The sequence below is a fragment of the Pygocentrus nattereri genome, chromosome 13 (genome assembly GCF_015220715.1).
Source record: "Pygocentrus nattereri isolate fPygNat1 chromosome 13, fPygNat1.pri, whole genome shotgun sequence".
NCBI lineage: Eukaryota > Metazoa > Chordata > Actinopteri > Characiformes > Serrasalmidae > Pygocentrus > Pygocentrus nattereri.
In genome coordinates this window covers 35,347,616-35,372,727 of record NC_051223.1, presented here as the reverse complement: position 1 = coordinate 35,372,727, position 25,112 = coordinate 35,347,616, and the positions used below count along the sequence as shown (strand labels likewise).

Genomic DNA, 25,112 nt, shown 5'->3' with positions numbered 1-25,112 from the left:
ACACCCATGAAGGTAAGACTGTAGCCTTACGTATTTTGGCAAATTTGGGACAATATCGAATGTACATTTTATGAAGAAATTTGATATTTTGGGGGAAAAATACATCAAGTGGAGTAATTTTTCAACAACTACATGCCTTGTAGTGAATTTTAAGGGAACGATTGAATGGTCGAAAAATGCACACAATGGTAAGACTACAGCCTTTTTATGAAGAAATGAACATTTTATGAAGAAATTTGAAGTTTGGGGGGAAAAATACATCAAGTGGAGACATTTTTGAACAAATGTGTATGACTTGAATTAAAATTTAAGGGAATTTATTAATTTATATAATAAATAAATTAATAATTTATTAATGATTTTTTGTGGGCAAAATACATCAAGTGGAGGAATTTTTCAACAACTACATGCCTTGAAGTGAATTTTAGGGGAACTGATGAATGGTCGAAAAATGCACCCAATGGTAAGACTATAGCCTTACGTAATCTCGTCAATTTGATGCAACATAGAATATACCTTTTATGAAGGAATTTGAATTTTATAGACAAAAGACATCAAGTGGAGCCATTTTCTAACAAATGTGTATGACTTGAATTAAAATTTAAGGGAATTTATGAATGGCCAAAACATGGACACGAAGGTAAGACTATAGCCGTACATATTTGCATCAATTTAATGCAATATAGAATGAATATTTTATGAAGAAATTTGAATTTTATAGACAAAAGACATCAAGTGGAGCCATTTTCTATACGTATTTTGGCAAATTTGGGGCAATATCGAATGTACAGTTCATGAAGGAATTAGATTTTATGGGGCAAAATACATCAAGTGGAGTAATTTTTCACCAAGTATATGCCTTGTAGAGAATTTTAGGGGAACTGATGAATGGCCAAAAAATGCACACGAAGGTAAGACTATAGCCTTACGTATTTTGACAAATACGGGGCAATATCGAATGTACATTTTATGAAGAAATTTGAAGTTTGGGGGGAAAATACATCAAGTGGAGCCATTTTCTAACAAATGTGCATGCCTTGAATTAAAATTTAAGGGAATTTATGAATGGCCAAAAAATGCACACGAAGGTAAGACCTATTTTACCTATTTTGGCAAATTTTTTGGGGGGGAAAAATACATCATGTGGAGTAATTTTTCAACAGCTACATGCCTTGTAGTCAATTTTAGGGGAACTAATGAATGGTCGAAAAATGCACACAAAGGTAAGACTATAGCCTTACGTATTTTCGCAAATTTGATGTAATATCGAATGTATATTTTACGGACAAAAGACATCAAGTGGACATCATAAGCATCCTTGGATTTGTGAAAGGCTCTATATAAATTGAACATTATTATTATTATTATTATTAGAGCTGGAGCCATTTACTAAAAAACATATATACCTTGTGTTAGCGGCGCCAGACCTAGGGTTTATCTGGGCCGACAGCGTGTGGTACACAGGCCGGACAGCACCGTGAACCACTGTGAATTAATGATGAAAGGAGACAGTGATTAGTGTCTCTTCCAGCCAGCGCCAGTTTATTTCTGAACTGCGCACGCTCAGAGCTGAAAGTTAGTTTCTCCAATCGATCCACACTGACGTCAAAAGCGCCACCCACTGGCTGAATAGTGGAACTTTACCATATTTCAAATACAGAAAAAGCTGTTACCGTAGCTATGAAAACAAAATGAAAATACAGAAAATTAAAATAAAAAACAGATGTGTGTGTACCTATGTGTGTTTGTGTGTGCGTGGGGGGGGGTGTCTGTTCTTATTTAAACTTTAAGAGGCAGTTTCTCAACCCTCTACACTCTCCCTTGCTTTAAGCGATGGCTCCTGACATCTAGAACTTAATAACAAATGTATTTCTATGGTCTAACCATTCAAAAAAGTCAGCTATCCAGTATGCATGCTATCCTGTCATTCTGTCTTCTCTTACACAAAGTCCACATCATAGTTAGTAAGTCCACAGTATGAGTCTTGGAAAGAAAGTCATGGAATGGTGGGTCATCACCGGGTAAGGGACACACGGAAACACTGCGTTTACTCCTGTTCCCCAAGCCTGGTATGAAGGTAGTCCCAACTGCTCATAAGTGAATACTTCTCTGGGTTTTACCTTTCGGGCGGACCTTCTCACTGGTTGTTCCTTATTACTGAGCAACTTTGTGTCAGACTCATCCTCTTCCAAAGACTGCTCTGAAGTTATGTTATCCGGACTATGGTCCCTTCCTGAATGTTCCTGCATTTCCTCTGAAACCACTGTATCATCTTGTCTCGACTCGCCTTGGCTACTGGTACTGAGTCTTGCTGTATGCCTTCTGTTCCCGTTACCTGTGTCACATGCTGAAATTCTGGTGCTCCTGCTCTTAACCCACTGTGGAGTTTTGGCTGAACAGTCTGGTCATGGACCATTCTCCTTTCATACAAAGGTAAAGGTCGTGGATTATATAAGAACTCTTTGTCCCCAGTTGAATCATCAATGCACTGTTCCTCAATTCGGTGGTTGCTTTGAGGGTGCTTTTGTTTCGGGGACCTCTTTTGTATCCTGTCAGTCGGCTCATCTTGTTCAAATGGCAAGTAATTTACCAACATCAACACACATACAGTTTGTTCTCCAGATTCTTCGTGAACCCTATAGACAGGACTATCTCCAACCCTTTCAATGACACGGTGCACCTTTTTCTCCCAGTATGCACGCAGTTTGCCTGGGCCACCTCTTTCGGACATGTTTCGCACAAGTACGCGATCTCCAGGTTGTAGCATGGCACCTTTAATCCCCTGGTCATAATACCTCTTTCCCTTTTCCGAACTCTTTTTGCTGTTGCCAGATGCAATCTCGTACGCTTCCCGCATCCTTGATGCCCATTTTGCACATACTCCTGCTTGCTTCGTGCTTCTTCCACAGGCTTCAGATTGAACATTAAATCAATAGGCAATCGTGCAGATCTCCTGTAAAGGAGAAAAAACGGAGAATATCCCGTACGCATGCACGATATGGGGTAAATGATCCTTCCACTCAGTCTTTTTCTCTTCCTGTAAAGTACGGAGCATCTGCAAAAGGGTTCGATTCAGTCTTTCCACAGGGTTACCCTGTGGGTGGTAATGGGTAGTGCGAGAATGGGAAATTCCTGCTAGCTGCTGAAGTCGCTGGAAGAGGCTATTCTCGAATTCCCTTCCCTGGTCGTGATGGAGCTTTTCGGGATACCCAAAGCGAGGGATAAAATCAGAGAATATCTTCTCCGCCGCAGTTTTGCCTGATTTGTTCTTGGTCGGATAGGCTTGTGCAAAGCGGGTGAAGAGATCTACTAGGACTAAGATATATTCGTAGCCTTCCTTACTCGGCTCTAAGTGGAAGTTTGAACGGCGAACTGGTTGTAATAGAACCCATTGCTGCTCTGTTTGGAATGTTTGGTCGTTTCTGTTTAATACAGGAACACTGACGTATGACATAGTCTTCAATTTCATGTTGCATAAATGGCCAGTAAAATTTTTCTCTTGCCAAATGGATGACTTTATCGGCCACGACATGCCCCATGTCATCGTGCAGATGCTTCAACACTACCGGCTTTAGCTTATGTGGGAGTACCAGTTGCTTCCGTAAACCCACTTGCCTGTAAAGAATTCCATTGTCCGGTCTCAGTCTGTTCCATTCATGTACTAGTCTGTGCGTCTCTCGTCTCATATGTCGGTCGCTTGTCTTTGTCATTTGGATTCCATCCTCTCTCCTTTAATCCTACCACTTCAAGTATAGCATCATCCTCCATCTGGGCAGCTTTGACATCCTCGGGGGTAATGACAGGCCCACTCACAGAAGGTTCATCTGTGTCTCCTGATCTTAGCTGCAGTGCAGCCACCCATGGCACATCATTGTTTTGCTGAGCTTTACCTCCCCGCCATATAGCAGACAATATCTCAGAGGGCATTGTTTCAGTGTATTCTTTCAGGTGATCTTGGAGTTTCACTGGTTACCGTGACAAGGTATCCGCATCAGTGTTCGTCTTGCCTGGCCTGTATTTGATGTTAAAGTGAAATTCAGCTAACTCACCCACCCAGCGCCAGTTTATTTCTGAACTGCGCACGCTCAGAGCTGAAAGTTAGTTTCTCCAATCGATCCACACTGATGCCAAAAGTGCCACCCACTGGCTGAATAGTGGAACTTTACCATATTTCAAATACAGATAAAGCTGTGTAGCTATGAAAACAAAATGAAAATACAGCAAATTAAAATAAAAAACAGGTGTGTGTGTGTACGTATGTCTGTGTGTGTGTGGGGGGGTGTCTGTTCTTATTTTAACCTTAAGAGGCAATTTCTCAACTCTCTACACTTGCAATGAAATTTAAGGGAATTTATGAATAGTTGAAAAACACACATGAAGACTAGACTATACCTTTTAATATTTTTGTAAATTTGGTGCAATATCGAATGTTCATTTCATGAAGGAAGTTGAATTTTTTTGACAAAATACATCAACTGGAGCTATTTTATAACAAACTTATATGGCTTGGACTGAAATTTAAGAGAATTTATGAATGGTCGAAAAACGCACACGAAGGTAAGACTATAGCCTTACGTATTTTGGCAAATTTGGGGCAATATCGAATGTACATTTTATGAAGTAGAGTGAAAAGTTTGGAGAAAATACATCATGTGGATGCATTTAAAACAAAACATACATGCTTTGGATTGAAATTATAGGGAATTTGTCAATAGTGTAAAAATGCACATGAAGTTAAAACTATAACCTTACATATTTTGGCATCTTCTTCTTCTTTCAGCTGCTCCCTTTAGGGGTCGCCACAGCAGATCATCTGCCTCCATCTTGCCCTATCCACTGCCTCCTCTACTTTTACACCAACCATCTCCATGTCCACCTTCACTACATCCATAAACCTTCTCTGAGGTCTACCTCTTCTCCTTCTGCCCGGCAGCTCCATCTCCAACATTCTTTGACCAATATATCCACTATTCCTCCTCAACACATATCCAAACCATCTCAACCTGGCCTCTCTGGCTTTATCTCCAAACTGCTCCACCTTCACTGTCCCTCTGATCTGCTCATTTCTAATCTTGTCCATCCTTGTCACTCCCAACGAAAATCTCAGCATCTTCATCTCCGCCACCTCCAGCTCATCCTCCTGTCTTTTAGACAGAGCCACAGTCTCCAAACCACACATCATAGCAGGATGCACTACTGTCTTGTAAACCTTCCCTTTCACTCTTGCTGCTATCCTTCTGTCACACATCAGCCCTGACACCCGTCTCCACCCACTCCATCCTGCCTACACCCTCTTCTTCACCTCTTTTCTACACTGTCCATTGCTCTGGATGGTTGACCTTACATATTTTGGCATAATTGGCATAATATTGAATGTACATTTTATGAAGAAATGTGCATTTTTTTAAACAAAGCACATCAAGTGGTGCCATTTTCCAACAACCACATGCCTTGGATTTAATTTTAAGGGAATTTATGAATGGTCGAAATACGCAATATCCTCACCTGCCCCCTGGCTAATGGGTGTCCTGCGCAGCAACCGACAAGAACTAAGGAAGGCTGAGAGAAGGTGGAGGAAATCCCAGTTTGACTCGGATCTTCACTCCTACCAATCTCTCCTTTCCAAGTTCTCACTCGAAGTTACTCCTGCAAAGTCATCTTTCTACAGAGGGAAACTGGAAGCATCAGCATCTGATCCACGCAAGCTCTTCAACATTTTCTCTTCTCACCCCCCCCCCCCCACCTTATTCTCTCACCCCTGAGGATTTTGTCACCTTCTTTAAAAAGACGGTTGATAGAATCCGCCAGTCTTTTCCCTCTGTCCTGACTCCTTCCACTAGACTGCCTCCTCTCATTCTCAATCCCTTAAACTGTTTTTCTTCTCTGTCCACAGATGCTGTCCTTCAACTGATCAAATCCAGTAACCCAACCACCTGCCAACTGGATCCCATACCATCTGCATTGTTTCAGTCAATCTCCAAGGACCTACTACCCTTCATCACTTTTCTCATCAACGAGTCCTTGGCGCCGGGTGAAGTTCCATCAACTTTCAAGACTGCAAGAATACTTCCCATCTTGAAGAAACCCATGCTTGACAGTTCTGATGTCAACAACTACAGACTGGTATCACTTCAGAAATTCTTGAATGTGCAGTCTATAATCAACTTTCTCTCTTTCTCACACAGAACCAGCTCCAGGACCCCAACCAGTCTGGCTTCAAACCATTGCACTCAACAGATACTTCCCCCATAGCAGTGACTGAGAAGCTCCAATCAGCAAGATCAGCCAAACTATCATCTGTCCTGATCCTTCTTGATCTCTCAGCAGCTTTTGACACATTCAACTATATGATCCTTCTGGACATCCTCACCAACCTTGGAATCACTGGCTATGCATGGAAGTGGTTAAAGTCCTATCTGGAGGATCGCTCTTATCAGGCAACATGGAGAGGGTTCATATCCTCTCCATGCAGGCTTTCCACTGGTGTCCCACAAGGCTTGGTGCTCAGTCCTCTTCTCTTTGCTCTCAACTCAGGCTCCTTCCCCGCCAGTGAGGTAACATTCCAAGTTCCAAAAGCCAGTTTCAGCAACCAAGGATCAAAACGCCAAAGCTCACGCCTTCGGACACTGCCCGATCCACAGTGGGTCGATGGGAGGGGGGACTCATGTAACCCTTTCAGGCTGTGCCCGGCCGGGTACCATGAGTAAATGCCCGGCCACCAGATGCTCGCTGGCGAGCCCCTCCCCCAGGCCTGGCTCCAGGGTGGGGCCCCGGTAACCCTGTTCCGGGCAGGGTACAGAAGTCCTGTTTTTTATTATTTTTCATAGGGGGAATTTTGGATCACACTTTGTCTGACCTGTCACCTAGGACCAATTTGCCATGGGAGACCCTACCAGGAGCTTTTGCTCCAGACAACATAGCTCCTAGGATCATTCAAGCACGCAAACCCCTCCACCACGATAAGGTGGTGATCCATGGAGAGGTTTATAAAGTCAGCTCCATTATAATTGGTATAATTGGTTTAAGATGAATAAAAAAGCTAAGGAAAAAAGGATTGTAGTTAGTTAGCTTTTGTCTCACTGAAAATACGAAAGAAATCTAAACTCCAATTAAATTAAATGTAGTCTAAGAAAACCCTTTAACAACAGAACAACACATTTTATCCTTCTGGGTCATGGGAGTTGGAATCTATCCCAGCAGTCATTGGGTGGTAGGCAGGAAACAACCTGGGCAAGTAACTGAATTAATATGAATCTTGAAATAATCTACCTTGTTTAGTCAGGTCTACATACATCAAGACCTCATACCCCAGCTGATTAAAGTAAAGCCTGCAGGCCTAAAATTAATGATTGACACTTATTTGATGCAGGGTTCTCTGCACAAGTGATTCTTAAACTAGGGTCCACAGGGGCCACTAAAAGAGCTACAAAAAACTTTTAGGTTCTGGCACTTTACTAAATCTGTTTTGGTCATATTTGATCACATTTTGTTTTTTTTTTAAATGTTGTGATATGATGAATCATGCTTAGAATGACTAAGAACACCAGGTGAAAAAGTCCACTTTGATTTTGGGTTGACTTTTAATGTAACACACTGGACTTAAAAGGATGCTGAACATGCTAGGAAGTGCGGGGCACCTTCTAATGCACGTCAGCTCATAAATAAACATAAATAATTAACATAAATAAAATTAAATGCTAGTTATATGCTGGAATGCTCTAATGCTTTAATGCAATTTAATGCAATTGTTACATCATGAGGTCTTAGAGTAACGCAATTTCAGTACACTGTATGTCCTGTACATATTGTAGTATTGACAATAAAGCTGACTCGACTCCATCAGGCATTTGTGAATGACCACCATGAGACATGGCTGCTTCTCTTCCCTTCAGATCTCTTTATTGAGATTTGGAATGTATTTACAGCGTCACAGAGTTGATACTGGAAATGTAACAACGGAGACTGGAGTGGGCTTTAAATGGTGCTTGGGGCCCCTACACACAGCCCTCTTTGGACCTCAGTAGTCAGACAAAAACAAACAAACAAAAACACAACATCCTAACACTGTGGATTAAAACACGTATCGGGCGACTGGAATATAAAGGTGCTTGTTCATAGGATCTTTTAGGTTTGGTAAACTGACAGGAACTTTAGTTTGTGCTGAGGGCAAAACAGGCATCTTGCATAAAGACCCTGTTCCTGCCTATTACTTTAGTTTCCTTTAAACTGTGAGCTTCCACTGACAGCATTTCAACTACAATTTATCCTACTGCCATGGTACGTGCTACAGGCTGCTTTGGATTTTCATGCATTATCCCATCATTCCTCAATCCTGTTTCAGCACTCCCAAAGTCCTTCTCCTCCCTCACATTACCTGTAAACATACTCTAGACATAACAGTGATTTCCATTTTTTAAAGAGTCACATTTCCTTTTGTTCTATTCCAGCTCCCAACATGCCTGAGCCAGGTAGCAAGCGTTTGTATACATACTAAAATCTGTGTATATTCAAATGTTGAAATGACCAAGATTACAACAAGTGATGTCTGGTTATAATATTGGATGGGACAGCTAAAAAAACAACTATCAGTGGCTACGATAGTAATGAAACTATTAACTATGCTGTCTAAATAGCTACTAATTCAATGTGCAAAAGTGTGTACCATTACTTAATGGCTAGGAGAACATTTAATTGAAACAATACAGTTTTGTTTTATATAAATTAAGATGTATATAAAAGATCATTTATATTAGTTAAGAAGTTAAAATTAAGAATTTAATTAAAATAATTTCTAAACAGAGCCAAAAATATCTAACAATTTCACTGTTTATGAGGCTACATAACACCTATATACGGTTATCATGACAACAGACAAACCTATACAAACACATATAAAGGCTTTCTCCAGAGGTGTAGCCACAGGTAAGCCTGGTCAGAATGATTACAGGCCAAACCAATCAAATGGGGGTGGGGGAACATGTTTACTATTTTTGCATTTTTTAAGATAATGAATTTACATTTTTTGGGGAATGATGTCACTTATTATTACTTTTATTATGGCCAGTCGTATCATTACACTCTCCACTAAGTTCTGCTTTTTTCCCCACAGCCCTCTAATCACTGCTTAGCAACCACTGTTGTCTGCCATCTCCTCAAGCCTTCAGCTTATGATCAGTGTCCCAGTGTTTGAATTTGCTCCAGCTGTGGTCAAAAATGTAGCTGAGGGTGTGATAAAGTGATATTGAGTATGTCATTTTCTGCCCAAAAACAAATTTATAAAATGCTGTCATTTTCTGTTTTATGTGAATTTGGTACTCGCTCTATTTCTACAAAGCTAAAATGAGATGTGTCAGAATGTCAAAGGAAACATCTGCTTCAATGTATTCAATCAAAGGTAAGACATAAAAGGCCCATAAACATTGTTCATGCCCTCTGTTGCAGTAGGTGTTTAAGTTTGGCGTTCTTTGCACATCTCAACAGTCTAATTTTATTTTGTTCATGTTGTCTTCTGTGGGTCTGTCTGCTATGGCCATATGCTTTAGTCTAGGATGATTATGTTTAGGTTTTTGTGTAAGTTTTCTGTGTTGTTTGTACATCTCGGCTGTCTGATTTTTACATATCATCATCATTGTGTCTGTGGTGAGCAAACATGTTGATTGTGTTTGTGAAAAGGCAGTAATTAGGTTGATTGCTATTGCTTTGTATCCCCTTAGAGTACAAGCAATAGGAAAGGGAGTGTCTGCACTGCTGTCAGCTATAGACTCTATTCTGATGTTATGACTTTGCGGTTTATAGTGCATCTATTGTATTTGCCAAGCCTACCCCAAAAATCACTGGCTTATTTCAACAACAGTAGTCATATAGGCAACGATTTGTCATTATGAAAAATTTACGTTATGAAAATCTTTTTTAGGTGTTGTGTAGCCTTATAAAGGTTTCACACATTGCCAAATAATGACTCTCACTGTTTTGACATTTTAGTATTAGTATTTGACAGTGGGTTACAGTGAGTTACGTCTTAGCCAATCAAGTTTTAGAACTGGATTATTCCACCTTTACTAGTACTGACGTCAGATATAAGGACGGTGGAACTGAGCATCACAAACTTAAAAACATTAGTCCAAATGGACAGTAAAAAAGGGGGATCCTAAGTCTAGACTTAAACCAGACCCACATATGTAACAATTTATATTTTTCTTATGACCTTCTTTTAAAGCTATTGTCCTCGGGTCCATAGTCATTTAAAAAAGTAGCCTCTAGTCATTTGTTAATTTCAAAGTAAAACAGTGTGAATGCCAATGAAACCTTATTTTCATGACTTTTTCTTTGAAAGAGAGGGAGGGTTTAGCCATTCTAGCCACCTCGATTACAATATTGTTACAATATAATGACAAATGAAAACAATTTTGTTTTTTATTATTATTATCTGACAGAGGTGTGCTGAGAGTAACAATAGAGCAAAGGATGTGCCCTTGCACAGTGCATTACCCAACAACACAAACAATCCCACCCATATACTAAAACAAAATCTACTCACGTTCTTCAACATCTCAGCCAATCCAAGCACCATCCTCAAGTTATTTTCTTTAGCAAAAACTGCACAATTTTGAATCATGTTTTGTCAAATCAATGAAAAAAATAACCAGGTAAGAATAATGAAATAAAAACAAAAATACATCATCCAACATTATACAGTGGTATCTATGCAATACCCACCAACATATTGCATATATCCACCAATATCCTCCATACCACACATCCATGCATTAGAATAATGAACATCCACACATACATACTAACCAATACACTCACCAGCCACTGCATTAGAGACCTCTGCTTTGTAGCTTCACCTTGCTCATGTTTATCAGCAGTGAGTAAACTAGACATAAAAACAGCAACTGTGCTTGATACATTCGCACCAGCAAACACACTACTTTGTTTGTGTTACTTCTTTGCTGAGAATGGTCTCAAATAACATCGGCTCCAAAAAATAGAAGGGGTAGAGGGCACTAGAAAATCAGATTATATATCTTCTCAGGGTAAAGTAACATGTGGTGTCCCTCAGGGCTCCCTCCTTGGTCCTATCTTGCTCTCTTTGTACATGTTATCTCTGGGTCATTATTTGGCATCATGATTTGTCACTTAATTTCTATGCTGATGACATAAAAAGTTCAACCATCAGTTTTAAAAAAGTTTACTGTTCTACACGAATACTTGAGACTCAATGTCTCATTATTAGGTCTCAGTTTTTTTCTAATTGTGCTAGATAAGCTCTTAGAACTCTAGATTCCAAAAGCCTTGGTGTGATTTTTGACAAAGTTAATAAATAATAAATAAACATTAATGAACATGTGAAAACATCTGGTACAATCATATTACTATAAGTTTAGGAACAAGATAAAAAGTAATTTTATCTTTTGCAGATTCTGTAAATGATGTATATGGCGTTGGTCCTATCATCAGGACATTGTGAGTTTGATCCCTGGTGATGCTAGCGCCATCTGTGGCTGGGAGTTCAAGAGAACAGAATTGGCCTCTCTCTGGGTGGGTAGGATGGTCATTCACTGTGATGCTAGCCAGCACAGCCATCTGTTACCTGACATAACAGACCTGGCAGTTAACGTTCTCCCCCAAATACGTTCAGCTGTCCCAATAATGTGGCGTTAGTGGCAGTTAAAAAAAGATGCAGTGGTTGGCTTCAAATGACTTAGAGGAAGCCTGTGCTAGCCTTCACCCTCTTAGCACTGGTAGGATTGTGTGACTGGGGGAGACTTAACTAGTGGGTAGAACTGGGCATGACCAAATTAGGAGGAAAACTTGTATATATTACCTCTAAAGCATTACATGGTTTGGTTCATGAGCCTCATTGACCTCTTAAATTGACAAATAAGGACTACTTAATGCCGCTAAGTTAAAAGACCTTGGCTTTGCTTATTGCCTGGTTTTATTTATTGTATTTGCTTTTATTTATTTTATATTGGCTTTTTCCAATTTTTATTCCATTTAATTTTCCTGTTTTTGTTTGGCTTAGTGACATTTAATTACATTATTTTTGTCTTATTGTCCACTGTATTTGCTTAAATTGTTCAAATTTGTGTTGCTATTAAAGTGGATGGTGAGTGTAAACTCTAACATTACTTAACCACTTAGACAAACACCTGCAGTGTATATCCTCATCCATACACACCAACCAGTGCACATCCAACCAAACCAATATCCACAGTGTTCAGCAACACCCACACCAGCACAAACACCACATATCGCTGCAGTCACAACAAAATGTTGTATCTACAAAATGTTGTAACTTTACAGGAGAAGGAAAAATTCACTTTACTTTCAATGCGAATCAATGGAACCAGAGGTTTTGGGTCATTTGTTTTGGTCCATTCATCATGAAATTTACATACAATGTAAAGGACTACAGGCATATTCAAATTATGTAAAAAGCTGGAAAACGACAAAAATGGAGATACAAGGTTTTGCTCTGAAAGCAGCGATATGTTACACATGTTTATAAGTTCTAGCTAACACATTCCACACATGCTGTATATTATCTGTTCATAAACTCACAAACCCCAACTAAAAACATCATACAAATTAGTTCATTCATTCTTGATAAGCACATCACAGGTGATCCAAAGACTTCCGATTTAGAGGCAGTGATAGTGTCATTTGATAGTGTCATGTTCACAATAGCTTGTGTTTGGTTAATCTTTTCACTAACAAACATAACATGTAACAGGGTGGAAGAAGGATTAAAAATATTTTGTCCTTAATTTGTTTACACTGTCTTTTCTAGTTTGTCCTTCCCTGCTTACCTAGGATTTTTACAGATATTTACAAAAATGCAACAACAAAAAAGACTAATATACAGATAACAAATCAACATATCCTTAAATATAGTATAAAAATAAATGAGACACGTTAAAAGCATTTTCAAGTCAACGACGTAAGACAATGATACAGCTCCTCATTCAAATGTGACTTTACAATTGCAGTGGCATCTGTGTTAAACTTGGTAGTGCAACAAGGGAAATGGAACGTGATGTGTGTTGTTGTAAGGATCGTTCATACAAGTGTGGAAAAAAAGGACTCCAACTGAGATTGTTACTAAGCTTTTTATAGATTTTATAGATTTAACCTTATTACTATTCTCAGTTCACAGCAGACAGCTACAGCTGGTATGTGTAACTAAGGATGTAGCTGGGCAAATGGCTTTTTCTTTCTCTCTTTTTTTGTTTTATTTTTGGAAAGGCATGTGCGCAAATTCAAGTCTGTGGAAGAAAGTCCAGAGTGCCTCATCACAGAAAGATGAAGAATGGAAAGAAAATAAAGAGCAGTCTTTTTTAAGTACAGTACCTCAGTTTATCAGACATGCAACAACTGGTCTACTGCTGTGGGTTTTAGTGATGGTGAACAGTAGATTACAATAATGTACACACAGTCCTCTTCTCCAGCTGAAGTGTGGTAGTACTTGAGCATGATTGCACAAAATTTGGCAGCCTGGCTGACATAGATGTGCTGTCCTACCAAGAGAGGAAAACAGGAAGAATGCAAGAGTTTTATTGAAGTTATGCATATACATTAAACATGACATTTTCATTAGTTTGTTTAGAGTGAATATTCATGTCTGAGTCAGCAATTATGGATGAATTTACCCAGTCACTTCTTCAAAACAGGTTCTTGCTTTTCTGTAAAGAAAATAGAAGAATAAATCGAAAATTAATTAGGGCTATTATGATTACTGATTAAAATAAATTACTCTAAATTGGTAAAATGGTTCTTCAGAGTGGTGGAGAGTATATTGTACATGATTCTATTTAGAACCATTTTGATAATGTTACTATAAAAGGTTCTGCTATTATTATAATATCAAGCTGATATTATAAACTATAGAAGAACCCTTTTTGGTGCTGTATAGAACCATATACAACACATTCTTCATCCAAAAACATTTCACCATGCAATGAACCATTTACACATGAAAATAGTGTTCATAAAGTATTCATGGTTCGATATAAAACCATTATCTTTAGAAAGAACCCTTCATGGACTGTGTTTTTTAAGATTCACCAGTAGGGAACAAAAAAAAACACAGTGGTAGTCTATTTCGTGTGATCGTCTAGTGCCCTGCCATTTGTCGCAAGTGGCAAAAAACAGACTCAAAGCATAACAGGCACACGCAACCGCTGCATTTCATAGACAAATAATTTAACCGTAACGCCGATATCTTCATTTTACATTTTAAAATAGTTTGACATTGCAGAGATTTACACGGCCTCAATAATTTCAAAAATTTATCTCACTGCTGCAGGTTGTGGAGATCCAAAGAAGAAGATATAAATCAAAACTGGATCAAACTGATATCTATGTGAGCATTGAAGAGTGATAAACTGATGAAAAATATTACTTTGCACTGTATATTATTTTCCATAATGCTTGATCTCTTGTTTTTGTCTCCCTCATGGGCAGCTCTGTTCAGGAGTTAAGTATATATGAAACCTGCACATTGTAAGTTGTCTGAAACAGACAACAGAATAATTGCTAATTATTGTTTACATATTTTGAAAGTAATCTCACACACACTTCTTTTTTGTCTTTTTCAGTGCAGTGTTTTGGAATTTTTGAAAGGCTCTGATTAGTATATGAATGTTCAAGTAAGCCCATAATGTTCAATTAAACACAGAGATTACTCAACCACTCGGCAGATTATTTAAACGCATATATAACTAATAGTGAAAGCCCTATAATATACATTAAATATAAACAAATCTTGACTACTACCCCATTTTTGCGTTAATGTTGCATCAGTGGGGAATTTATTTATTTCAACCTTGACCACTTCCCACATATTAAACTTTTCTCTTTTGATTTCTTACTTTTCACTGTTTTTTCGAATACTTTTGGCTTTTTGGCGTAATTTTACACAGAAACCATCTGAAAAAGGTCCAGCTATAATAAGCTTCCACAATAAACTGTCAAAGCACTTTTTCATGCATGATATTTGAGCACAAAACTCTGTGATACTCTTCTGATGAGCCACACTTACCAATTTACAAGGCATGAACCTCTGCCTTCCTAGTATATGTGCTTCAGAACTTCAGAAGAACAGAGAACAGAAAAAAACAACAACAAAGACAGGAAACAAAAAAAGCACAAACAGAAAGAAGAAGAAACAAGAGGCAGAGCCGAAAACAGAAGCCAAATAGAAAATAATCAAAAGCTGTGACACAGACAGCAACAGGAACATGCAGTGAAAATATCTGACAGAAACAACAAGAAGAACCAAAAAGCAAATTGAGTACAGACACAGACGCAAAGGTAAAAAACTCAATATAACAGGTCCCTATATAAGCGATGTGATAATGAGACTCCAGAGAGTCCACGAAACATGGTCTGCTTAACTCTAGAGCTCCTCTCTATACATGCACCTGTCCCTGAGGATAAAGTGAACAAAAAAGAAGGCACAAAATCCTGCAGGCTGCAGAGTAAATAGTCTCTGCATGATAATGGCATCGCTGCATAGTAATGGCATTAGCCTCTGGTAGAAGTCGCAGGCTCCAAAACCTCCTGCTGCTCCAGAACAGCAGGAGGCAGCCAGTAGGGTGGGTTGGATGTGCTGAAGGCAGGCGATTAGATGGCAGTCTCCAGTCGTTTGAGAAACTTTACCTTTTTCTTGGCCTGCAAAAGCTCTTGGTAGGCACTGGATCGAATGAAGCGGCTGTACGAGTCGCTCTTCATCAGTTTGTAGATGTGCTCCTAAAGAGAGGGAAAGGAAACACCATGAACATAAGACCACATCCATATACAGCACATTCATTTTTATAATTGATAGATCACAAATCTGTACAGTTGATTCAATTCATATCTACAGAAATGAATCAGTCTTCAACTGGGAATTGACTAAACCTGCTTTAAATTATACCAGAAGACAGTAATTACCTAAACTACTAAAGGTTTTCCAATCACTTAAATTGAGTTCACTATAGGGCTTTCCTGTTTAAGTCAACTAATCAGTGGCAGCATTCTTAGTTGACTAAGAATGATCTTTGTAAGATCAGACACTAATCATGGACGGGAGGATCTGGCTCTAGTCCATCCCAAAGTTATTAGATGGGGTTGAGGTCAGGACTGTGAGGGCCAGTCAAGTTCTTCAACACCAAACCCACCCAACCATGTCTTCATCATCCCTCCTCCACCAATCTTTACAGTCTTTGGCACAATGCAGTGAGGCAGGTAACATTCTCCTGGCATTTGCCAAACCCAGACCAACCCATCAGACTGACAGATAGAGAAATCTGTTATATACACTATATTGCCAAAATGATTCACTCACCCACCCAAATCATTGAATTCAGGTGTTCCAATAACTTCCATGGCCACAGGTGCATAAAACCAAGCACCTAGGCCTGCAGACTGCTTCTACAGACATTAGTGAAAGAATGGGTCGCTCTCAGGAGCTCAGTGAATTCCAGCATGGTACCGTGATAGGAATTGTGAAATTTCCTCACTACCAATTATTCCAAAGTAAACTGTCAGTGGGATTATAATTATATATAAGTGGAAGTGATTGGGAACAACAGCAACTCAGCCACAAAGTGGTCGGCCACGTAAAATAACAGAGTGGGGTCAGCGGATGCTGAGGTGCATTGTGCGGAGAGGTCGCCAACTTTCTGCAAAGTCAATCACTACAGACCTCCAAATTTCACGAGACCTTCAGATTTCCTCAAGAACAGCATAAAGAGCTTCAAGGAATGTGTTTCCCTGGCCGAGCAGCTGCATCCAAGCCTCACATCACCAAGTGCAATGCAAAGCGTCAAATGCAGTGGTGTAAAGCACCGCAGTGGAGACGTGTTCTCTGGAGTGACGAATCATGTTTCTCCATCTGGTAATCCGATGGATGAGTCTGGGTTTGGCAGTTGCTAGGAGAACAGTACTTATCTGACTGCATTGTGCCAAGTGTAAAGTTTGGTGGTGGGGGGTCGTTTTTCAGGAGTTGGGCTCGGCCTCTTAGTTCCAGTGAAAGGAACTCTTAAAGCTTCAGCACCAAGAGATTTTGGACAATTTCATGCTCCCAACTTTGTGGGAAAAGTTTGGGGACGGCCCCTTCCTGTTCCAACATGACTGAGCACCAGTGCACAAAGCAGGTCCATAAAGACATGGATGAGCCAGTTTGGTGTGGAAGAACTTGACTGGCCTGCACAGAGTCCTGACCTCAACCCAATATAACACCTTTGGGATGAATCAGAATGGAAACTGCAAGCCAGGCCTTCTCGTCCAACATCAGTGTCTACCTCACAAATGCGCTTCTGGAAGAATGGTCAAAAATTCCCATAAACACTCCTAAACCTTGTGGAAAGCCTTCCCTGAAGAGTTGAAACTGCTATAGCTGCAAAGGGTGGACTGACATCATAAACCCTATGGATTAAGAATGAGATGTAACTCAAGTTCATATGCATGTGAAGGCAGATGAGTGAATACTTTTGGCAATAATGCTGCATGCACATATCAGGTTTCAAAAAAACAAAAAAAAACAAGTTACATCAAAAATCATTACTGATCAAGTTATATTTTGATATATGAGTCCTTCTTTGAGATGACTTTAACAACTCTCTCAAATATTAAACTTCATTCATCAAGGAAAGGTCTCCATCTCTATTGTTAATATGATGGAGGATCTGTGATGTTTTTTCTCCAAAGGCTCTGGGCGCCTTGCTAGGACACATGACATCATGAACTCCATGATAAACCAGAATATTTTAAATTAAAAAAAATCTCTATGCCTCTGTCAGAAACAAACAGTGGGTTGTGGTAGAGTTTTTCAGAAGAACAATGACCCCAAACACACATGCAAATCCACGGGACTGTGCACTCTCGCATGAAAATCATTTTATTTCAGAAGGCACGGTTCTTCTTTTGATATCATCGCAGAACATGATCCGTTAGGACCTCCACATATCTATTTTAACGTCCTCAGGGGTCCTAAAGGGTCCTACCATCTCACTTTCAAATATTCCAGCTCAAATCATCAGGCTGCTGCCTCCTTGCTGATGTCGCAGGCTTGTTGGAACAGGGAGGTCATTCACTAACCATTCAAAACTCCATCTAGTGCATTAATTGGTGATTAAAGCTGTTTGAAAGTTAGTCTTCATTCATATTTCTGAGCGACTACAGGCATTTCTCTTTGTGAGCTTTGCGTAGTGGTGGCCAAGGGTCGCTGAACTGCCAGTCAGTGGAGGATCCTGCATCGAGAGGTTCTCCAGAGCCACCAGCAGCTTCAAATACCTGTTCGCTGCTCAACAGCCACATATTATAACAGCAACACTTTATACCGTCGTTTTGATTGCACTGATTTGTCTGAAAGAAACTTTCTTTAATAACATTTTATTTGACTATATTTGCCTGTGTTCTGAATCTCTCACACATCTTTACACAGTTCAATGATCTCGCTTCAGTTTTCATTACATATAAATTTTCTTGCTCACACGTTTCATCTTCAGAAAGTTCTTTCTTTCTCAATGTATTGCATAACAGCTGTGACTTGCTGTCATGCTTGGCTCCTCCCATTCCTCCATGTGCTTTTGTTTACCTTTTGATCTTTGTTTTGGTATCCCTAGTCCTGGCCCCTTGTTTTGTGACTCCGCCCCTGATTGTTTTCACATGTCCCTCGTCTTGCCAGTGTATTTAAGCCCTGTGTTGGCCCTTTGTTTTGGTTGGTGTTTGTTTGATGTTTGGGATCTTTGTTTGATGTATGCTTGTTTGAGTTGTACTTTTGCTATTTGTTCTCTGTGTTTAGCCTGTGTTCTGTTAGTCATGTCTGTCTCGCGATCTGTTCGTATTGGCCATTTGAACCTGGACAGTTCTGACTACGACCCTGGATTTGCCCCCAATAAAAGTCGCTTATCTCAGCGAATGCGTCCACCTCCTCACTCCACGTTACAGTTGCTTAATAATATGCAACAATCTCTTTGTTTCCCTTCAATCAAGCTCACCTGGCAAACTAATTAACAAGCCTATCTGAGACTGATACTAGTTATTTTAAAACATAACATAAAACAAACACTTTATTTGAAAAATTAAAACCTAAATGCTCATTTTCCCGAAATCTTACCAATATCTCACTTGCATAATGACTTGGAACAAGCAATGAGCAATTTGTTTCTTATCTTGAATTTAAAATGTTTGTACTTCTCTTGTATTTAAAGTGATGATGACAGTCTAAATTTATGACTTGCAGTCACAATGTAAAATTAGCACATTTTATAAGAGCAATAAACTACATGCAAATCAAGGTTATCTGCAGTCTCTGTATCATTCTGACCTGAGCGTCTTCGAAAGTGTATCTGCCGGGGTCTTTGACGTTCTGGGTGGTTTTGTCGTAGCTCTTGGAGTCGACATTGATGGCGCTGGGCGCTCCAGGGGCCAGGAACTCCTGCCAGATCTCCTGCACCCTGCTGGGGACCTCGCGAATGGGCCGCTTCTTCAGTTCCTGCACAGCCAGCCAGAACCTGCAGATAGCAGGAAAGGTTAGAGATTCATCATGTGAGCAAATTTATCATTTATTATTTAGTAGTAGTGATTTATTAATTAAATGGTGTTATATTTAAAATTGTTGACATGAAGCAAAAGCTTCAAAGTACCTAGACTACATGCCCACCGGAGGCTCTTATGAAAGCTTCCCAATAAAAATCTTACATAGTTTGCATTCTGTCAAAACAGATTATATTTAAAATTTTCAAGCATAACCAGATAACATTCCACAGTTTTAAACTGCAGTCTTACATCTTATCTAAAAGCCAATCTATACTTCTTGCCAACACAAGTTAATTTAAAGTTAGCAGACACTGAAAATCACAACAAAAGTTCTGTTATCTTCTGTATGAGTGACAATTTCCTCCATAGCCACCAGATGGAGCCAAGAGGCTTATCTTCCTTCTCAGGTCGGCAAATCTGCATTATTTTTTATATCAGTTTTATATTACAATGTCAACCCTGTGAGCCCTAAATTCACTGTTATTATTAAACTTAAAATAAGTCAGTAATGCAAGTAAATATTTATTAGTCAGTAATTTTGAAAAGGTTTTTTCTGTTGATATGACAGAAACTAAAGCATGGGCCCATATATGAATCCTTAGGTCATTAATCACATGTGTTTTTAATACCTATATTAATCCTAAGCTTAGACTAAAAGGGGTTCTAAATAGAGTTTTAGAGGCAAATCTCTACAGGCACTGCAATTTAATCCAAGACACTACATTTGGTTCATCCAGTTCATCATAAGAGTTCATCCTTTGTTCTGGTTGAAATTCTTCCTCAGGTACAGGCTTGGCAAAAAGGGTTCCATATAGTACCAAAACATGGTTCTTTGGCTTGCAACAATAGTGGAGCCCTCTATTTAATCATTTATACAGTTCTTTGAGTGCTCACGGTTCTATGTAGAACCCTTTTCTTGAAGAAATAACTCTTTTTTTAAGAGTGTAGGAGTTTTGTCATGACTGCAATACAACAAACAAGCTCTGATGACGTGGCATATAAACGCATGCCCATCCCTTTTAGCTGAGTCACAGCGTCAGTCATTCAAATGAAAATGAAAACTCAGCAGGAGCTCAATCACCTCCTGCTGTCTATACTGTTGCAGCTGAAGTAGTCCATTTCAGTCCACTGACGTGGACGGCAGACCGATTGTTGTGCTTCCTTTTGTGTCACCGGACCCAACTGACTCTATTAGCTACATCTATGCCGTGGTCTCAGGCCGTGTGCGTGAAACCAGTTGTGGATCGTAGACTAAATCGTGAATGACTGTAAAACTTTTCCCCATGTCTGCTGGTCGGAGGGGTGAGTGTAAAGGACACAAGGGTGAGACAAATGACTTGAGAAATTCAAAAGAGCCTGAAGTCTGCTTATTATTCAATTTTCCCCCTCCACCTTAAATGGTGCTGCAGTTAGCACTTACATCCAGGCAACTGTACAGGTGGCAAATTGTAACTGTTGCATTTTATTAAGGTGGAACGGTGAAATTAAAACAAAAAGCTGCTGAATAAAAAGCCAAATTTAGAAGAAATTAAGATATGGAACATCATGTAACACCATTTTTACCAGTCCTGCTGAGCTAGTGTTAGAAAGCAATACTGAGGGTTATCCAGGTAAAAACATTCAAAGAATAATAAATAAAGAATATTTCAAATATACTTTATGGTTCTTACTTAACAAATGAAGGCACGTCCCACAATATACATCACTGTTAACAACAACTACAAAACCTTCCAAACACACACACACACACTGACTTGGTGGTGGTGATGTGCTGGTGTGTGTTGCACTGGCGTGAGTGGATCAGACACAGCAGTGCTGCTGGGGTCATTCATCTACAAGGTCTGACAAGGTAGGAGTGTCTAATAGAGTGGACAGTGAGTGGACACAGTGTTTAAAACTCCAGCAGCACTGCAGTCTGATTCACTTGTACCAGCTCAACACACACTAACGCACCACCACCACATCAGTGTTACTGCAGTGCTGAGAATGATCCACCACCCAAATAGTACCTGCTCTGTGAGGGTCCATGGGGGTCCTGACCACTGAAGAACATTTGATTATACAGAGATTATACAGACTAACTGTTTTAGCCATACTGTCCACTACTAGGTCCATGTCTATTAAACCAGCTACTGCCATGAATAATTTTACTTTCAAGCACTGCAGCTTTTTTCTTGTTCTTTCATTCTTTCCAGTGAAGCGGAGAACAAAACAGCAAAAACAACAGTGCTGAAATCTGAGCAAGTAAGAGAGCAATTAATCCCTGAGATGAGGAGTGACGCGCGATTAATCCATGAAGGGGTGAGTTGTAGCTGAGTTTAGCTTACCGCAGGTTCTCTGAGCTGAACTCGGATTCCAAAAACTTCAGGAACTGTTCCCTCCCTACAGGATCCTTCAGAACCTCATCAAACCCAAATCCCCACCGCCTCACCCTCTGCTGACCCGGCTCCTTACTGAGAGAGAGAGAGAGAGAGAGAGAGAGAGAGACATTAATTAATTATGTGATGGCTATTAACAGTAATGATGTCTGTACAGAAAGAGAATAGATGTTGCCCATGGATTCATTCGTAGTGTTCGCTCTTCCGAAACACATGCATAATATTTGAAGGGAGGATAACTGCTGCACACTGCTGCTCTTTGATTAATGCAGGGCCATTACTTACATTAACCTGCTGCCCATCCATAACAGTCCAGCTAGTGTAAGCCCTCAGGAGCACCTGGACATTAGAGGCAGGTGTATTCAATTAGGGTGAGAAATGAGCTCAGCAGACTGACCAACCGCCAGATATTTCTGTGCCAAGTTAGCATGTGTTCAATTCCATTTGTGTCCATGTTCTATGTATCATGCACAGATTACAGCCCTTTTGCTACACAATTCTCCCATTTAACCAACCTAAATAACTGGACAGCCAGCTGTGTCGCTGCATAATTAGTATATACACAAGTTAAAGTGACACTGACTAAAACTAGCACTTAATATGTTAACTGTTGTGCTAATCTGTAGTGCATCCCTCAGTGTCGCTGGTTTGACAGAATCCATCATTTTATTCTGTTATGTAAACTATGTGTAAACATTATGTGAATACATCACCCAAGCTTTGAGAATCCCAGAGGTGTCAACCAATCCTAACTGCTTGCCTAGCCAACTGAGCTAAAGGCTAATACATACAACCAAGCTAGCATCAGTGTAACTAATTTTTAATATTAAAATCTTTATTCAGTGCACCAAAGACACACGTTTACTATTACAGCCAGAGAAGAGAAGCCAAAGTGAGGTGAGGTATCTACAGATTTATACAGCTGCCTTGCTAACTTCAGCTTTCCTTCTCATGATGAGTTCTCTCTTGAGTAATCCATTCTCTCCAATGTAATGATGACAGTTGCACATTTGCAATAAGATATTCGACATCCCATAAGGCAAGGCTCTCGATTTACCGGTCGACCTACGTTCCCACCCTCACCTATGGTCATGAGCTTTGGGCAATGACCGAAAGAATAAGATCGCGAATACAAGCGGCCGAAATGAGTTTCCTCCGCAGGGTGTCTGGACTCTCCCTTAGAGATAGGGTGAGAAGTTCAGTCATCCGGGAGGGACTCGGAGTAGAGCCGCTGCTTCTCCACGTCGAGAGGAGCCAGCTGAGGCAGTTCGGGCATCTGGTTAGGATGCCTCCTGGACACCTCCCTCGGGAGGTGTCACAGGAAGTTCACACGGGAGGAGACCCCGGGGAAGACCCAGGACACGCTGGCGTGATTATATCGCCCAGCTGGCCTGGGAACACCTCGGAATCCCCCCCGGGGGGCTAGTGGAAGTGGCTGGAGAAAGGGAGGTCTGGGCCTCATTGCTTAGGATGCTGCCCCCACGACCCGAACCCCGGAGAAACGGAAGATAATGGATGGATGAGATGGACTTCCCAGCAATCTGCATTTGTCAGCTACAGCTATTAACAAACAACATGGAAGACCTGTGAAACACCACAGTAGTGGATGAAGAAAAACAGCTGAACTCTATCCAGGATGTAGGCATAGATGTGCTAAAGAACAGTGACATATACATGTGAATGTATAGCTACTGCTGTAACTGGACCATCTGTTTTTACTGATGGTCAGTGGGAGTATTAGGATGAATTCTGTACTGAACAGAAGCTTCACATTTAATCAAGTGCTTTACAGCAGTGCTTCAACTTGCAGCGGCCAATGATCCATACATACTGCTAAATCAACTATGGCGTTTTTCAGGGCCAAAAGGTGGAACGTACTGGACAGGCCAGGTCAGTAACCTGACCTGAAGCCAACAGACCATGAATTTCATTTACTGGTGTGAGGATTGAAGGCAAAAAGGCCCTGAAAGAAGCAGGAATTGAAACTGGCTGCATTACAGACCTGAGAGCATCGCCAGAGAAGCTAACCAGCATTTGGTGATGTCTATAGTTCAAATACTGATGCTACCAAGTACCGAACCTCAGGAATTTATTTAAGACTGTATTTTATTACCTATGGAAACCTGAAATTATTACATAGCAAATGGTCCAATATTCAAATATAATTCACCTAAAAGACACACATATACTTACATTAAAGCTTTGGAAGCTTCTGAGCATTTCCTGTAACTGGTTTACATCAACAAAATGCTGATGCGTTTTCATTTAGAAAAGCCATTTTCTAAGTAATTATGGCTTTTATTAACTTTTTTTTATGTTATGTACTTTATTGGGCCTACAAAGGAAATTCATAATTTCACTGCCTAACTATGCCCAATCTGGAAGCAGCACAGTGTCACAAGCAGAGCAGCGCCACCTAGGGTGGTGGGGGGTTGAGCGTCTTGCGGAAGGGCACAACCAGGTAGACCGATCAGTGGTGGGTTTTGAACCCACAACCTTCCAGATGATAGCTCACCTCTCCTGCCACTAAGCTACCAGCCACCTGGTACCCATTTGAGCTGTAACCCTGTGACCATGAGCTGTAACACAGGTTTCAAATAATTCCCGAAGGCCTCTGATCACTACAGAGCTTGATCTAAACTCTAAACATTGACTTGTTTCTCATCAAGAAAAAACAGGATAGGACATTTGGCATGGGCCATGGAAATTCACCCAGGACTAATATAACCTTACAAACAATCTATAGAAAAGACTGATGTGGCGAATTTGGATGGGAGATACACTGGTAATAATTACATTATCCCACATCCTCATGTACAACTAATCCTGTTCAAAAAGTATTCAACATATTTTTACTTGAAGACATTTTGAAGCATGTATTTGAAATGCTGACTAAACTGCAGAGATCACAATGCTGTTTAAGTGACTCCTGACTGGGGCTTTAAGAGTCACATAAGCAGCTGTAGTCAACAGAGCCAAGCCAATATTTATCCATGTGCATGTCTGCTGGACTTTGGCCCGGGCTTCTGCTGTAATGCACACTTGTGTTCATGACACATCTGAGAGGCCTGAAGTGCTCTATGTGCATGTCTGCTGGACTTTGGCCTGGGCTTCTGCTGTAATGCACACTTGTGTTCATGACACATCTGAGAGGCCTGAAGTGCTCTTAAAGAAAAGGCACATGTAACAACTATACAATTA

At 40.1% G+C, this 25,112-nt stretch overlaps 1 protein-coding gene across 4 annotated transcripts in view; it reads right to left on the bottom strand.

Moving 5' to 3' along the window:
* Positions 1-7,874: 7,874 nt before the first annotated feature.
* The window catches only part of rgs7b (regulator of G protein signaling 7b), a 200,659-nt gene continuing 183,421 nt past the window's right edge, over positions 7,875-25,112 (bottom strand). Inside the window, exons 14-18 of one of the 4 annotated variants that reach the window (XR_005131336.1) lie at positions 21,861-21,986; positions 19,322-19,508; positions 15,050-15,759; positions 13,659-13,691; positions 7,875-13,526 (exon numbers count right to left, since the gene is read on the bottom strand). Coding sequence is in view for 2 of the 4 variants with exons in the window: in XM_037544257.1 (XP_037400154.1) it covers positions 13,671-13,691; positions 15,670-15,759; positions 19,322-19,508; positions 21,861-21,986 (424 nt within the window). In the remaining 2 variants the exon portion in view is untranslated. The remainder of the gene's footprint in view (positions 13,527-13,658; positions 13,692-15,049; positions 15,760-19,321; positions 19,509-21,860; positions 21,987-25,112) is intronic. The other 3 variants (XR_005131337.1, XM_037544257.1, XM_037544258.1) reach the window with 3 other exon arrangements.